Raw genomic sequence first — 17,481 nt, forward strand, 5'->3', positions numbered from 1 at the left:
GGAGGACTCGTTGGACCTCCTTCAGTCCTTCAAGCAGCTTCTCTAAAAGACATCTGTTCATATAAACCTGTTGGTGTCCAAGTCCTTCATGATGTTTCTCCTTCTGCTCTTCTGACATCATCTCTACTGCAGCTCTACTGACTTAGTGTTCAACGCACAGAGAGACTCTGGTAGTGAAGGAGCTGTACACATGTATGTATATACTGTGTATATATATATATATATATATATATATAGAGATATATAAATATATATATATATATATATTTATATATATATATATCTATATATATATCTATAGATATATATATATATATCCAAATAATGATCCTAGAACCTGACCTATATCAACATGTCACACCGGTTTTACTCTGAAAACGCTCCATTTGGAAGAAGAATTCAGAATACAAGTGCAGTATGAGTGTGCATGTGAACACAGTCATTGTAATTCAGAATAACAACTTCAAATATAAACTGGTGGACATCCATAAAGGTGTCATTACGCAGAAAAAGGTTAAAAAAAAACATGAAACTAGAATCAGTTACGGAGGCAACTTAAGTAAATGTGCAAACGTTTTACCATCAAAATGTACAACCAAGTATTAAAAGTACTTATTATGCAGAACGTCCCATTTTAGAATATTTGGATAATTATTGATGAGTTCATCACTTTAATGGTGCAGCTGGTAAATGTGGAGTTCCTTCTAGTTTATTTACATACATTTTATATTTAACTTTAAATATGCACATCAATAACGCCTTATTGACATCATATCTTACTGATTATATATTTTGTTTATCTGAATCTGTAAAGTAACTAAAGCTGTCAGACGAATGTTAATATTTGACTCTGAGATGTTAAGTACCAAAAAACAGAAATACTCCAGTAATGTCCAAGTACTTCAGTGCAGTACTTGCTGAATACTTGATCCGTCCCGTGGGAGAAGCAGGATGTGGCTGCTTCTCTGTTCTCTTCTGTCAGATGAGCGTGGAGCCTCACCTGTCAATAAAGGTGCCAAACAGCAGCCTGATGGTCCTCTGGATGTTCTCCGTGCACAGCCAGCTCCACTGCTCCTCCATCAGCACACACAGGACGTTCAGAGCCACCTCGGCCAGCGGCGTCTCACACGCTGCACGAGACCGGAACACAGAACACACAAGTCACTACGACACGATGAGGACTGTGTTATATGCAGAGATCAGACGTGTATTCATATCTTAAATCACTTCTTCAAACTGATACTTTTATGTGATGTCGTCGCTTTATTTTATTTTATTTACTGATTTATTTATTTCATTTATTTGTTTTATTGACTGACTTAGTTGTTGTGCTTTGTTGGGCCTCACTCTTGTTCTTTCTCTTTTATTTCCTCTCTTTTGCTTCTTTTCCGTCAAATCACGTCAATCATTTTATTTAATTAATACCACTATATTCATGGTATATATTGTGCATTTCTATTTCTATTCTATTCTAGCTTATTTTTTATTTTGTATTAATCTAATCGCTTCCTTCAATTCAATATCTGCTCTGGTATTTTACTGTACTGGAGATATTGTGCATTCCATATGTTATATTTTACTCTGTAAATTGCTGCTGCTACAAATGAATTTCCCCCTGGGGATAAATAAAGTTTACATCTATCTATCTATCTATCTATCTATCTATCTATCTATCGATCTATCGATCTATCGATCGTCTGTGTCTGATGAACGTCCAGTAATCCCATCAGGACCTCGCTTCATAGATTTAATAACACTGCCCTCGTGTGGTTGGATGCTGCAGGTTCTGCTCTCAGTGTCATGTTTTGAATATTTGTACTTATCCTCCTGCCCCGTTCTTACCAAGCTCCTGCCTGTTCTTTCCCATCAAGCCGTCATCCAGGCAGTCTCTGGATTCTCTCGTCACCGGACTATCGTCCCTCTCCGACTCCACTCTGGCGGACATCTTTTCTTGTTCAGAGATGAAGGCCTGAAGATCTCCCAACGACATCCCGTTGAACACCTTTGACAACGGAGGAGACAGGAAGTAAAGTAACGTTCAATTAGCGCTGAAAAAAAGGAGCTGAAGCAGCAAATATCAACACGCGAGTTACTTACGGTGCTGGTTTGCTCCCAGCTGAACAGAACCGGCGGTCTAATGTCCGAGCTGTTCATGAAGGGGATGTTTCTACTGGAGAACTTCAGACGAGACCTGAGATCGTACAAACAAAGTCATTGTGCAACAGTTAAACCTGCTTGATGATTGTGACACTGTAATATATATTATTTATTCATCTCCATCACGATGTTGGCTTCCCACGATTAAGAGAAAATGTTCGACAGCCACATTGACGATTAAAATGTGTTCAATGCTAGCAGCCAGCCACCACGAGGTCCATCCAGATGCTTTGGCTTCATTTGCCCGGATGTTGCAGCTGCCAGTCCACAGTTAGAAGATGAACACACGACGGAGACTTCATTTTAAGGCTTATTTTGGTGGAGATATTCGTACGTTAGCAGGAATGTGGACGGATGTTTTGAAGCTTCCAGTTCTGCATTTTGGCCGTCGCCATCTTGTTTTTTTGCAACCAGTGAACAGGAAGTGACCATATATGGACTGAGGATGAGTGACGTAGAGACGCCGTATACGTCTCTGGTAGAGACCTGTCAATCAGCGTGTAGCCCCGCCCTAAAGCATCCCCTGCTTTATGGTCTGTGTGACTCTAAATGGACCATAATGTACTAAATGAACATCATGCTGTATTGAAGAAGACTTGAAACTAGAGATTGAGACATAAACTCATGTTTACAATGTTTACTGAGGGAATAAATCAAGAGAGAAGTAGAGTCATTTTCTATAGACTTCTATTCAACCAGAGGAGTCGCCCCCTGGTGGACACTAGAGAGAATGCAGCTTTAACACACGAAGCATCGGCTTCACTCTTAAGAACTACAAGTTGCCGCCTGGTAAAAAAACACGGCCACAATTGTCTGTGTTTTGGGGATATTATGAGGATAAAAGTTGGATTTCTGGATTCATACTTGCTCTTCTTGTCACAACTCATTTTTCCTCCGTCCATCTCCGTCTCATTGTCCTCAGTCGGGCTCTGAGGTTCTGAGCGAGGAAACGCCGTCTTCAGGGTGTCCACGATGGCGTTCACCATGATCTGAACACAAACACACACAGAACACATGTGCTGTACTGTAGTACATTACAAACTCACGATGAAGCCAATAGACTCGTGCTGTGTTCACACCAAACGGATTACGAACAGAGTCAATGCAAAGACGTGGCTGGACGCAGATACAGACGCCAAATTCACGATTTAAATATTTCAAATATTTCACCCAGAGCTCTAAGACGCCTCATATTAGTACACAGAAACTCTGCGTATGAATATATGTGTATAAACCAGATGGTACAAACAATAACCACGCTGACGTATTTACGCCGATGTGACGTTATTTTGAGAGTTGATAAAGCAGCTACAACGTTAGCTTAGCCTAGCACCGATCCATCCAAACTCCATGCAGGTATTTGCTGTTCGTCTTGAGGAGAGAACCAACAAAACATGAATTCAGACTTTTTACAAAATCTTCATTATTATGTAGTTATTTCTGCATCTTTTTTATCCGTTTATGGCAATTAAATCACAGTAAAATGTGTGTATTTTGGGCAGATACAGCTGGAGTAAACCAGCCCAGGTGTGGCTTGATCGATGCAGTGATTACTTCTCCTGGTGATGTGATGAAGCCGGTGTTTATGACCAACCTTGTCTATGCGCGACACAATGAAAGGCTTCTTGACGAATGCGATCCTGGCGTCGGTGTTGAGAGCCAGAAACTCCTGCATCTCTTCACTGTTGGCTATTTCAGGGATGGCACAGAGTTGCTGAAAGAGAAGAAAAGAAAACGCTGCTAGATTTTAAAAAAACAAGCATTAAAATACAATAAACATAAATAATACAATATGAAGCCACGAGACCTTCAGGAAGGTTTCCAGAAGTCCTTTCCTGGCTTCTATCTTGTCACTGTCCATGTTTCCAAACGGCATGTCTGGAAATATTTTCTTTGGTCCTTTGACACCTGAAACATTACAATTAAAGAATGAAGTATCAAACATCAGTCAGACTGGATCTGTTCGGTCAAGAAATCCAGGTCTGTTTGTGGGGCATGCATGGATTGATCCAAGCCAGACTACAGCTCACTAAAGACACTGAAACACACACGTCCTGTTTGAGTCCGTCGCTCCCACCTTTGATGAGTCTCCGTAGTTCTGTTTTCTCCTCCACTCGGGTTTGCAGGTTGAGGAACTCGCTGTATCGTCTGTTGACCATGTGGTAGGCTACCTGCTGGACGGGCGATGGATTCTCACACCCTGACGGGGCGACCTCAGCATCCTCAGAGCCCGTCTGGGAGCTCCCCGGAGTCTCACAGCCCATCGCTGTCTCGTACTGACAAACAAACGCAGGTATGAGGATTCCTCATGTGCTGCACATTCCGTCACGAGTCATGTTGCATGTAACATATTTCAGTTTGTGACGCAGTGTGTAAAACGTCTCAGTGTCAAAGCTACGTGAACACTGTAGGTTCAAAATGTCAACATTAGCTTTGTTATAGATGCGTTATAGATCATTCTCACTTTAAAATGCTACATTTACACACAGAAGATTATGTTCATAAAGATCTTTAAAACGATACAAAAGATGGTGTCGTCTCCTTACTTTGATGGTGTAGAGGGTGTACGGGTGTGAGCCGGTGCCGCGGTGCTCCTTAGCCGTGATGGTGCCGGCGATGCGGAGGTTCTGGATGATGACCGGCCCGTCGGGGCTGATGAGGGGCTCGAAGCTGAACGTGGCCAGAGGGGCGGAGCCCTGCGACGGGCCGACCACCGTCAGCTCGTTCTGCTCCGTCCCCAGAAGGAGCTCCCTGGCCGGGTTCCCTGAGGGGGAACCCTCCCTCTCCGGGTCCTGGAGGCGCCCCGACGCCCTCACCGAAGGGAGGTCGCAGCCGTTGTTGGGATGCTCCGCTGGCTCTGAAGTCACCAGGACTCTGGGACAGGAGCCGTCCACCGGACTGGGGAACACGTCCTCCAGCTCCACGCCATTGTTGTCCTCCACAGACGTGGGACGCTCCTTCTGTCCGTCGTACAGGCCGTCCTCTCCGATGAGGACCAGGGAATCGATGGAGTCTCGCTTATAGTCACCCAAAGGAGAATCCAGGTCAGAGTCGTTTTCCTGGTAAAAAGGGTTGGACTTGCTGCCCCTCATGTAATGCGTTAGAAAGGGCAGAGCTGGCTCTTCTTCCTCTGCGTTGCTCTGCGGACATTCCTCGTACTCGGAGTCGACCACGTCGTAGGCGAAGAGCTCGGGTGTTTCCGCGTCACTGAGCATTTCTCTCAGCGGCGGAGCTTCAGCTTCCCTTTGAGGCGTCTCTTGAAGTGGAGCGAGCTCTGAGTCAGCAGGTGATGGTGGTGATGGTGGCGATGGTGGCGGCAGCGACGGCGACAAAGCCGACTGCTCCGTCGCGAACGGCTCCTGCGGTTTGCGCGACTTGCTGAATATCGCGATCACGAGAAAGTTCAGCCAGTCGGGGTCGGACAGCTTGGCGAGGAGCGGCAGCAGGACGTTGCAGGTGATGAGCTCCCCGACCACGAACCGTCCCGTGCGGCTCTCCAAGTGAGGCGGCGGCACCAAGACGTGCAGCAGCAAGTCCACCACCGCTCGGGTGTAGTTGAGCTGCACCGCGTCGCCGGTCGTGGCGAGGTGAGGCGCGGTCACCGTGGAGTACGCCCGCCACAGCCGACCACTCTCGCCGCTCCACTTCCCCGCCGGGGGCTCCGGCTGCTCAGACACCAGCTCCTTGGCTCTGATGTAGTCCTGCAGGTGGCAGCCGAACAGATCCAGGATCCTCTGAGTCAGCTCCTGCAGAGGTTCAAAATGTTACACCTGTCAATCACTGTGTAGCCCCGCCCTAAAGCATCCCCTGCTTTATGGTCTGTGTGACTCTAAATGGACCATAATGTACTAAATGAACATCATGCTGTATTGAAGAAGACTTGAAACTAGAGATTGAGACATAAACTCATGTTTACAATGTTTACTGAGGGAATAAATCAAGAGAGAAGTAGAGTCATTTTCTATAGACTTCTATACAACCAGAGGAGTCGCCCCCTGGTGGACACTAGAGAGAATGCAGCTTTAACACGTGAAGCTTTGACTTGACTTGGTAGAACCAGAGGTTGCCGCCTGCTTGTATCTCTTAAACGCTGATCCAAATCGACAGAACAGATGTTTAAGAAATGATCACTGCAGAAAAGGTTACAACTGTCCGCGTGTCTTTAATCCGAGTACCTTCCTGTCAAGCTGTCTCGCGCGGCTCTTCAGCTCCATGGCCATCGAGACCATGGCCTCTTGAACCTCCGTCTCAAAACCACTCTCTGAGGACACGGTGGAGAACCACGAGGTGACGAAGTCTCTGATGATTTTCCTCACTGTGTTGTGGATCTCCTGGTCCAAGTGACACTCATCCTCCACAGACGGCGGAAGCTGAAGTAGAACCACGATAAAACAAGTGTGACGATAGTGATGACGAGTCCCCGTTTCCCCAGAAAACCAATAAAGCTTTTCTGACCATGTCTACAAATGAAAAGTGAAACCAACACTGTGCACATGTACCTGCTCCAGGGTGATGAACCTCTCCAGGTGAACCACGCTGTTGGACTCCAGGACGGCCTGCGAGCCGAACCAGCCGCCGAGCACCACCAGCAGGCTGGTGAACACGCACAGCAGCCAGATGTTGACCAGCAGGTGGAACAGCACCAGCCAGGCCAACAGCACGCCGAAGCCCAACAAGCTCTTCTGTCCCAGCACCTCGGCCATCGCGCTGCGAAGGCGACCGTCCGGCTTCACACCCTCGGGAGGAGATGTGGAGTTCATGCGTGCCACAGCGACGTCACACCTTTAAAAAACAAAACCAAAAGGAGAACACAGATCACATTCAACAAAAGGCTGTAAAGTGTGAATTAAAGAGGTTGGATTTGGGGGTAAAAATGAACTGTTGGCCCTCCACTGACTATTTTACATGTTTCTAATCACCTCTTTAGGACAGCGGTGCCGACACATGGCAGCTTCATTATGAGCTATTTAGACTCCACCAACGTCACCGCTCATGCTTGTTATGTTCAGTATTTATTCTGTCTCTATATATCATATTTTAAGTTATTGTGGATTTTTTACTTATTTAATATTCTTTACTGTTTTATTACTAATTTATAATAATTGTTTTGATCTTGTGTTTTTTACTATGTCTCTTGTTTGCACTATACTGTGTCTGTGTGTGTATATATATATATATATATATATATATATATATATATATATATATATATATATATATATACACACACTCCACTATGCTGCTGTAATCCTGTACATTTCCCCGCTGCGGGACTAATAAAGGATTATTATTATATTTACTTATGAACATATTTTATCCCATAGTTATATTAAAAACAAATTTAGCTACTTATGGATATGCAATATATATATATATATATATATATATATATATATATATATATATATATATATATATACAGAATAATTGTTGAGTTGCAATATCAGACAGAATAAATAATTATATACATATAATAACTACACTAATAAGGTATTAAAATCATGACATTAACATGATATTAAATTGGACACCATGAGCCTCGTGAGTTAACTAATGTTTACTAACTTAACTATCTACCCAGCCAGTGTTCAGTCACACCATTATTAATACTTGTATCTGTATTAATCAGCTCGAACAACCTTCACCAGCTGGGCTACGTGTTTGATTGAACACTGTTATTATCTGCTCTGGTGAGAAGACGCGCCACCAAATCCCGATTAAAAATTCGACAATTTAGTAATAATTTGCTGCATGTCACGTAAACGACGGACGAACGTGGTTTTAGCAGCTTTAAGACTCCATTAAATGCAACAACAGAACATTCGGCATACAGGTTATTCGACCTGAAGCAATATATCTCAACATAATCATCTACTTTATGATTTCAATTGACGTTTTCAGACTTCCTCCGTCTCCGCCTCCACGGTTAACACGTTAATGAGGCGGGGGGGCTACAAGTCCAAATATTAACAAACAGATACATTTTTGGCGTCCTGCTTTGATGCCGAATTAAAGATAAGATCGTAACCTCTTGTTTGATGTCCCACATAATGTCCTGTGAGATGTCACTCATGAATAACACTCTTAGCTTGAATGTGTACATTTGTAGCTAGAGGTCTGGAAGCATCGTAGCTAGCTCCAGCTTCACACATCGCGTGCACAGTGCAACATTGCACGTGCAAGTGTCGTCATTTATAGATAAACATTTCCCCTGCTATGGTTTACTTTTAAATATAATATAAATATGTTAAACCTGCGCGAGCTGTCATGGCACGGGATGGTAGGTCTCGTGAGCGTCTTGACGAGAGAACAGCCTCGGCTGGTTTGTTTACTTCCGGTATGATGACGTCAGTTCAAATGAGGGAAAATAACAGAAAAAATAGGACCTTTTATTTTGGCATTCAACAACTACAGCTCCCACGATGCTTTTAAGTTGTTAAGGCTCATGGGATATGTAGTTTTTATGATGATAAAATGGTGGCTTTGGACAACTTGAAGGCTCGCAGAATCTCTTTTTAATCACTTCTTAAAACACATTTTTACAGACTGGCTTTCATGTGATGTCATCGCTTGTCTGTTTTATTTTTATTTGTTGATTTTACTGAATTATTCTTCTGAATATATATATATATATATATATATATATTATTTTATTTATTTTTATGGTATCGACTGTCTCACTGATCTTTCTGTTGTTGTTATCGTGCTTTTGCTGCTTTGTCTGTCAAAGCACTTTGTAAACTCTGTTTTTAAAGGTCCTATATAAATAAAGTTATTGTTATTATTATTATTTAGTTTGACTCTAATGTCTGTGTGCTGACCACAGAGCCGGGACCAGCTACGATTAGCTTAGCTTAGCATAAACACTGGCACAAACAGCTCTCTGCAAAGTTGAAACGAGGGCATTGTCAGCTATTCTAAAGCCGCTAAACACACTGTACTAAACATCGTGTAACTATTTGGATTACCGAATGAACACGATGTGGCTGTGGACTTTGGACGGAGCCCGGCTAGCCTTGTTTCCACTGCTTCCATTGTTTATGCTGAGCTCAGCTAATCGTCTCCTGGCACCAGCTTGAGACTTGATTTGTGAGAGAATAAAAACAATTCGGCTGGAAACGAAATATATCCTTCAACATTCAGATGATGAGTGGGGTAACTGACTAGGGGACAACATGCTGCTTCATAGTCGTTTTTCCTGCTTATGAACCACTAATCTGACTCAAAAATTATACAAATAATTAGAAAATATAGACAAATAGATATGGGTATTTTTTTCAACTGTGTGATGCAACCAAAAAATAATAATAATGTCGGTGAAATAAAATCCGAAGACACTACTCTCATGTCTGTGTCTGTGCTCATCTCTGGGTTCTATTCGCTCACATCACATGTGGATTCATTCCAAACATACCATACAAGAAATGACTGTTGACATAAACTTGTCCACACATTTATCTTCAGCAGACTGGACTACTGTAACGGTGTGTTTACAGGTCTCTGTAAAAAGTCCGTCAGAAAGCTGCAGCTGATTCAGAACGCTGCAGCTCGAGTCCTCACTAAGACCAGGAGGGTGGATCACATCACTCCAGTTCTGAGGTCTTTGCACTGGCTTCCTGTCCAACAAAGAATTGACTTTAAAATCCTGCTGTTGGTTTACAAAGCACTGAATGGTTTAGGGCCAAAATACATCTGATCTGCTGCTACCTTATGAACCATCCCGACCCCTCAGGTCGTCTGGGACCGGTCTACTTTCTGTTCCCAGAGTCAGAACTAAACATGGAGAAGCAGCGTTCAGTTTTTCTGCTCCACATATCTGGAACAAAGTCCCAGAAAGCTGCAGGTCTGCTGAGACCCTCAGCTCATTTAAATCAAGATTGAAGACCTTTCTGTTTGCTGCTGCCTTTAATTGAACCACATTCAATTAATATATTAATCAATTTCCTGCATTTCTGCATTTTATTTCTTACACTGTTTTTTAATTGTTTTGAAATCTCCTTTTCTTTTGCCTTGTGTTTTGATGCTTTTAATGCTTTTATGTGAAGCACTTTGAATTACCTTGTTGTTGAAATGTGCTATACAAATACACTTGCCTTGCCTTGCCTATTGAATGTTATTATTATTTAACATATCTGCTTTAAACGTATTTTGGTTGATTTCTTGCTTTAGATTATTTTTACTGTTATTTTATTTACCTATCGTGGTTTGTTTAGATTGTCTTGCCTTCAATAATGTCTTGATTCTGGATGACCAAGTCGACTTTATGAATGAGAAAAAGGTTTCTTGAAGTTGCGAGTTCCGCTTTTTCCATTATCTTTAATCATCATGTTTTCTTCAAAAGTAGTTATTCAGCATTTAGTTTTAAATACAAAAATAATGACAATGCAGCGATCTAATGTCAGGAAAATGAAACTCTGCTCTTCTTTGATTCTTGCTTTTGCGTTTATTTAGCATCCTGTAAAAGCCGTGTGTGCTTTATTTAGCCAATAGAGAGCAAACCGTTTTACAGGTAAGCGGTAAAAACCATTTCAAGACATGCATACAAAAACGACAGGATATTCATATTATATATTCATAGAAATAATGAAGACGTGACATGTTTTGGGGTCCCACGGGCCCTTTCAGGTCAGATATTGAGAGAAAGTGAAGATGGAGGAAACGAGGTCTGCTGATGCCGGTGCAGCCTCACTAATCTGATTTGTTCAGTGTGGTTGACTCTCGAGCCGGTGTGGGAACATATTAGTGGAAGAGCCTTGGAGCCACACAGTCATTAAGATCACACACACCACGCGCCCACAGCGGCTTTCTTCTGTTCCTTCCAGACACAAGCGGTGAAAGTTGAGCTCAAGCGAAGGACTCGGACAGACTCAGCCATGAAGGGACTGATGACCACTTACGAGACTTTGCCTTTGATAAAGGTGAGTGGATGCAGAGAGTCCGTCTGACCTGCTGTCATTCTCTTTCTCTCAGTGATTCGTCATGTTTCCACCAAAGTCAATGTGTTTTTTATGCGTGTTTAGAAAAGAAAAACAGTTTTCAACTGTTTCGGCTCACTTGATCATTTCATTTGTTCATAATAATGCTGTGTGGTTTTTTCTGAAGCTGTGAATTCTTTATTTTGGAAGGTTCCCTTGTCTTCTAATAGTCTCGGTGGGTGGAAGTCCAGACCGTGGAGCTCCGTTAAGATGATCCCTCACATGTGCAAGTTCTGTAAGTAATTACGTAATTCATTCATTTAATGGTTTTGACATCAGATTACATCATTTATTGAATTAGTCTTCCACATCGAACTGAATACAGACGTAACACAGAAGAAACACGAGTCCAGCTTTCCTTTTGGAGGGCTTCTGAGGAGCACGTGCTGAATGAAGAGCAACGGGGAGTCTGGACTGACTGCTCTCATCTCCATCTCTTGTCAGTGTCAGTTGCTCTGGTTGTCGTGGGGGTCGTGGTGTTTGCCGTGAGTGGGCTCTTTGCAGACCCTCTGAACGAGTGCCTCCAGGACGCGGACTACAGCGAGCTGCTGGACATCGTGGGTCGAGGCCTCCCCGCCTCCAGCACTCCTCGACACGTGGCAGTCATCGGCGGGGGCATCGCTGGACTCACCGCCGCTAAGTTGTTGGAAGATGCCGGACATAAGGTAAGAGGAAGGAACGACTCGACGTGTCACCACGAGCACACCGTTCTGAGTGACACGTGATGATTGTGTGGACAACAAGGTGACCATCATAGAAGCCAGTAGCCGCATTGGAGGACGAGTGGAGACCTTCAGGGACAGCAGAGACGGCTGGTACGCAGAAGTGGGCGCCATGAGGATCCCCAGCTTTCATAAGTAAGTCCCGTCATAATTATGCCACCAATAAATAACGACAGTGACGAAGTACTCAGGGGATTTAGTCCCCTGCTTCAAGTGTCAATGCTTAAGATCAGTCCTGTGATTTATAATTTTACAGTTTATCATTCTTGAGTCTTTGCACGGTTTGCAAAAAGCTATTTTGTGTGAATGAATCCTATTGTGTGCGTATGCACCAGAGAAGAAAACTGTGATCCAGCATTTCTTTGCAGGAATGTCGCCATTTCATAATATAATATCAAGATATTGTACTTTTTAAACCACTCCACCAGCTTTGCTACGTGAGTCCGGTCATGGCTTTATGGGGTATAACATGCAGAGACACGAGAGGACTGATAATGTCAAAGAAACGTTGTTCCATCAACAAATAACTACAGTAGCTAAGTACTCAAGTACTGGATGAAGTACAGTACTTCATCCACCACTGGTCTTGCCTCAGAAGAACAATGTCAAATCTCTCTGACATATTTAAAGTATTTAATACGCACTATCTATTCCACAGGATTCTGCTTTCCTTCGCCTCCAAATTACAAATTCCTCTAAACCCCTTCATCCAAAGTGACGTGAACACCTACTATTTGATCAATGGAGTGCGGCAGAAAACGGGCGGCGTGGGAAACAATCCCAATGTGCTGAACTACAGCGTGAATGAAGGAGAGAGGGGCAAGTCAGCAGCTCAACTCTTCAGTCAGGCGCTCTGGAAGGTTTGTCTCCATCACACTCATTGATGTTTGAATATTGTGAGGGTTTTTAGTTGCACAAGGACAGGGATGTGTTCCTAATGGCAATCTGTGCGCAGGTGCAGGATGATCTCAAGACCATCGGCTGCAGCGCCACGATTGATAAATACGATTCCTACACAGTGAAGGTAAACATCTTCACGTTGCCACGCAGGTCGTAGCTCAAATCTGAATATTTTCACATTTTACATTTGATTGCTGACAGGAATACCTGGTGAAGGTGGGCAATCTGAGTCGTGGTGCCCTGAGGATGATCGGGGACATCCTGAACGAAAACAGCCTCTTCTACACGTCGCTGATAGAGATGCTGTACATTCAGTCGGACATCAGCGACAGCACCGAGTAAGAAATCTTCATTTCTCTGTTTTGTTATGTGTCTGGCAGCACACAGACCTACTGAGGCAGAAATAAACGTGATACAGAGAATTATCACCCGGCAGCAGCAACGCTTCTTTAAGTGAAGTCAAAGCTTCAAGTGTTAAAGCTGCATTCTCTCTAGTGTCCACCAGGGGGCGACTCCTCTGGTTGTATAGAAGTCTATAGAAAATGACTCTACTTCTCTCTTGATTTATTACCTCAGTAAACATTGTAAACATGAGTTTATGTCTCAATCTCTAGTTTCAAGTCTTCTTCAATACAGCATGATGTTCATTTAGTACATTATGGTCCATTTAGAGTCAAACAGACCATAAAGCAGGGGATGCTTTAGGGCGGGGCTACACAGTGATTGACAGGTCTCTACCAGAGACGTATACGGAGTCTCTACGTCACTCCTCAGTCCAGATATGATCACTTCCTGTTCACTGGTTGCAAAAAACAAAATGGCGACGGCCAAAATGCCAAACGCGCTGCTTCAAAACATCCGTCCACAAACCAATGAGAGACAAACCACAGCTATGAACATCATGCTGCATTGAAGAAGACTTGCAGAGCTTGTGACGAAGAGGTTTGTATTATTTTCCAGGTACTTTGAGGTGACAGATGGTTTTGATCACATCCCGAGGGCTTTATTCCAGATGTTAAATGCCACGACCCTCCTCAACTGTAAGGTGAAGCTCATCAATCAGGCAGGAGGCGGCGGAGTGACGGTAACATACCAGGACCGGCGTCGCTCGGGCTCCCTGACCGACCTGACGGCGGACTACGCCCTGGTCACGGCTTCGGCCAAGGCCGCCGTCTTCATCGACTTCCAGCCGCCTCTCTCCGCGGTCAAGGCGGAGGCCCTGCGCTCGGTCCACTACGCCAGCTCCACCAAGGTGATCCTCAGCTTCTCGGAGCGGTTCTGGGAGAAAGAGGGCATCAGAGGCGGGAAGAGCATCACGGACCGGCCGTCCCGCTTCATCTTCTACCCGAGCCACGGCTTCCCCGGCACGGCTGCGGGCGCCCTGCTGGCGTCCTACACCTGCTCCGACGATTCCACCCTCTTCCAAGGGGTGAGCGAAGACGAGCTGATGGCCGTGGTCCTGGAGGACCTGGTGAAGATCCACGGGGACTACATCAGGGCCCTGTGGACGGGGGGCCTGGTGAAGAAGTGGGGCTTGGATCCGTACAGTCTGGGAGCTTTCGCCCTGTTCACGCCCTACCAGCAGGGTCAGTACGCCAGGGAGATGTTCCAGAGCGAGGGACGGCTGCACTTTGCAGGAGAACACACCGCCACGCCGCACGGGTGGATCGAAACCGCCATGAAGTCTGCACTCAGGGCCGCGAGCAACATTAATAACCTCGCGGTTTAGTTGTTATGAATCCGTTGCTTCGTGATCCGTCTCATAGAATTCTGATGTGTTGCTTTGGTCGTATATCTTGTGGATGCCGTGTATCGGTGTGCACCTCCTTCCGATATGATGTGTATTTTTGTGTTTTGTCCAAATGTTTTGTCCAAAATGGCAGAATAGTCAGTCTAGTGACAATTAACTTATTTAATTATTTTATCAATATTTGGCATTTGTTGCTTGATAAGTGACTCACATGATTTATTAGATATCTATTAATTGTCTTACCAATTCAACTCTGCTCTGGATACTGTGTAGAACTGCGTATTTAAACAGCAGAAATACTTGAACATGAACCCTGAGTGGAGTACCTGACTTTTTAACAGGACGTCTTAAAATCTACATTTGAGTAAATATGTTGCAGCCAAATCAAATAGTTCACAGGATATATGTTTACAGGTCTTTGTTTCTTTATAATACATTTAATACTTTCCTCATTTCTGTACAGGGTTTGTATAAAGGTAATAAAGTAGGCCATGAATATGAAATATGAGTTTACAGATCATTTTAATTCCTCTTTATTGTGGATTTTGTTTTATGGTGTTTTGCAGTTTATACTTGTCGTTTTGATTCTTCGCAGTTCTTTTGTTTGTTCGCCTTCTGGCCTTTTGGAAAATAATGCAACATCAGCATAAACACCTTTGTGCGTAACTGTAGCTCTCGTGTCATCTGTTGTTGTGTAAACAAAGCTTGACCCAGCTACATCAGGAAGGTGTCACATTCATATCTACATCAGTATCATCCGTCTAATAATGTTAACAATACTTTTTGAGTTTGCAAGAAATGTGTTTTAAGGTGGCGGCAGACACACCTGGTGGAGATCTGCACTCTGACTTTCTGGTTTATCATTGAATAAATATTTGTATGAAAAAATATACCATGTCGTTGCGGTTGTCTTTTTCTAAATAATCACTTCATCTTTCTGAGAAGACAGAAAGGACAAATCCAAAGTCGTCACTGAACCCAGATCTGTGGTGAGCAGGCGACCTGCTGACCTGTCGCCGCCATAGAGGTTAAGTCCCGCCCTTTCCGATTGACCACCATGGGACCTTTATTCAGAAAAGTCGAAAGCAAGATTCAAATAATTATCCGTTCACGTTTGAATTGTGCCATGAACTACAAGTTTGTCAATTTAAGATAATTTTGCACGTCAAGAGTCGCATTTTGCTCTAAAACTGTTGACATATAAGACTGAAAATACGTAATTAAAAATACTTTTTTTGAAAAGTAGTCACTCAAAAGTTGCTAAATCGACATCCCTTTTCCACAACCAGTGAACAGGAAGTGACCATATATGGACTGAGGAGTGCCGTAGAGACGTCGTATACGTCTCTGGTAGAGACCTGTCAATCAGCGTGTAGCCCCGCCCTAAAGCATCCCCTGCTTTATGGTCTGTGTGACTCTAAATGGACCATAATGTACTAAATGAACATCATGCTGTATTGAAGAAGACTTGAAACTAGAGATTGAGACAAACTCATGTTTACAATGTTTACTGAGGTAATAAATCAAGAGAGAAGTAGAGTCATTTGCTATAGACTTCTATACAACCAGAGGAGTCGCCCCCTGGTGGCCACTAGAGAGAATGCAGCTTTAACACATGAAGCTTTGACTTCCTTTTCACAACCGGAGGTTTCGCCAAGATTGACTTGTGTACCAAATATCAATAGTTTTCCAGTCGTCCGCCTCCTTTTTGAGCATAGGAACCAGTTTGATTGAGTTCACCTGTACCTTTCACACAAAACCAAACGATACTACCATAAACATTTAATAAGGTCTCATGGAGGACACCAGAAGGGGCGGGGCTTCACCCCTCTACAGCTGGATTGTTTCCTTGCTTCAATCCCCTTTTTGTTAAGTACACAAAGGATCACAGACAGGATGGTGAACATGAGACCACAAGTGTGTCACTTTACTCATGTCACATTACAGGAAATGCAAACATCCGTCGTGCACATGATCTTCCATCAAACATGATACTAAACATTTCATTAATGTCATCACATTGTTGTCCTCTTTTAGTCCCTCATCATCATCCTCGTCGTGATCGTCATCAATGAGCACCCTTCTGCACCATCTGGGTGAAGCGGTTGGTGATGGTCAGGGTGGTGTCGATGAAGCGCTCCACACAGCTCACCAGACACGTCTCCGTCCGGTGGTCCAGCTTGGAGCCCGGACTGTCCACACACTTGTCCCAGCAGACGTCCGTGAACGTGTGCACCTGGAATAAATAGAAGAAGAAAACTGATTTCATATATTGTTGTATGAGGAATAGGTCTTGGGTGGATTTTTGGTTGATTGTAATACACACTAATAACAATAAACTAACTTTATAATGGGACTGTTTGCTTCAGTGCAGAAAAAAATGAAAATCCGTATCATATTGTTAGTCGAAAATCAAATAAACCTTGAATTATAAGACCTTCCAGTAGGAATCATAGTTAGCATAGCTAGCACAGTTAGCGTACAAACCTGGGCCTGGAACTGCGCTTTCTGTTGCTCTATCGCGATCATACGCTGGAGCTCCGTCGCCTCTGCTTTCTCCGACGCGCTGAAATTATCAAACCCGTCCATAGTGTCTGTCAAACGGCCACAGTAGACCCGTGTTATGCCCTGACCTTCGGGTTCAAACCGCGAGCGTAAGCGCAGCCTGTCAAACTACCGCTGATCAACGCGTCACAGGCTGCGCGACGCACGGCGACGGCGCCTCCCTATGACGTTGGTAAATGGACGTACTAGACGTGAGCAGCGCGTAGCGCTCACAACGATGTTTTATGGTAAACAGGAGCTGCCTCAAAAGAAAAAGATTTAATTTAATTCATATTTGATCGGTTCGTCATTTTTTGTAACCAACATATGATTATTATTATTTTATTTTAATTTACCATCTTGTTCCCCTTGGTGCTTACTGTACTCGTTGTGATAACAATAATCATCATATGACTCATAATAATAACAATAG

At 43.7% G+C, this 17,481-nt stretch overlaps 3 protein-coding genes across 4 annotated transcripts in view; 1 reads left to right on the top strand and 2 right to left on the bottom strand.

Annotated features, from left to right (window-relative positions):
• snx19b (sorting nexin 19b) overlaps positions 1–8,481 on the bottom strand; it is a 28,898-nt gene extending 20,417 nt beyond the window's left edge. For both annotated transcript variants that reach the window (XM_079272612.1, XM_079272613.1), the window contains exons 1-11: positions 8,411–8,481; positions 6,657–6,939; positions 6,333–6,527; positions 4,704–5,903; positions 4,235–4,433; positions 3,965–4,065; positions 3,752–3,871; positions 3,022–3,146; positions 2,098–2,191; positions 1,843–2,002; positions 1,001–1,130 (exon numbers count right to left, since the gene is read on the bottom strand). In XM_079272612.1, coding sequence (XP_079128738.1) covers positions 1,001–1,130; positions 1,843–2,002; positions 2,098–2,191; positions 3,022–3,146; positions 3,752–3,871; positions 3,965–4,065; positions 4,235–4,433; positions 4,704–5,903; positions 6,333–6,527; positions 6,657–6,917 — 2,585 coding nt within the window. In that variant the 5' untranslated portion in view covers positions 6,918–6,939; positions 8,411–8,481. The remainder of the gene's footprint in view (positions 1–1,000; positions 1,131–1,842; positions 2,003–2,097; positions 2,192–3,021; positions 3,147–3,751; positions 3,872–3,964; positions 4,066–4,234; positions 4,434–4,703; positions 5,904–6,332; positions 6,528–6,656; positions 6,940–8,410) is intronic.
• A 2,549-nt stretch (positions 8,482–11,030) lies between these two features.
• il4i1 (interleukin 4 induced 1) lies at positions 11,031–14,483 on the top strand (the record flags this gene model as incomplete). The annotated part of the gene is made up of 8 exons (XM_079271536.1): positions 11,031–11,075; positions 11,283–11,367; positions 11,583–11,797; positions 11,877–11,989; positions 12,513–12,714; positions 12,810–12,878; positions 12,956–13,092; positions 13,715–14,483. 8 exons carry the CDS (start codon positions 11,031–11,033, stop codon positions 14,481–14,483), a joined length of 1,635 nt encoding a protein of 544 aa, XP_079127662.1.
• Positions 14,484–16,399: 1,916 nt separating this feature from the next.
• Positions 16,400–17,219, bottom strand: timm8b (translocase of inner mitochondrial membrane 8 homolog B (yeast)). The gene is made up of 2 exons (XM_079271173.1): positions 16,992–17,219; positions 16,400–16,740 (listed from the first exon to the last, which is right to left on the bottom strand). The coding sequence occupies exons 1-2, from the start codon at positions 17,091–17,093 to the stop codon at positions 16,573–16,575; spliced, it is 270 nt and encodes an 89-aa protein (XP_079127299.1). The 5' UTR covers positions 17,094–17,219; the 3' UTR covers positions 16,400–16,572.
• Positions 17,220–17,481: the final 262 nt, after the last annotated feature.

This window comes from Melanostigma gelatinosum (assembly GCF_949748355.1).
Source record: "Melanostigma gelatinosum genome assembly, chromosome: 7".
Lineage (NCBI taxonomy): Eukaryota > Metazoa > Chordata > Actinopteri > Perciformes > Zoarcidae > Melanostigma > Melanostigma gelatinosum.

Bases quoted from the DNA above. Each gene is read 5' to 3' on its own strand.
- timm8b (XM_079271173.1), bottom strand. From the start codon at position 17,093: ATGGACGGGTTTGATAATTTCAGCGCGTCGGAGAAAGCAGAGGCGACG. The intron at 16,741-16,991 runs GTTTGTACGCTA...TATTTATTCCAG, and splicing joins AAGCGCAGTTCCAGGCCCAG to GTGCACACGTTCACGGACGT.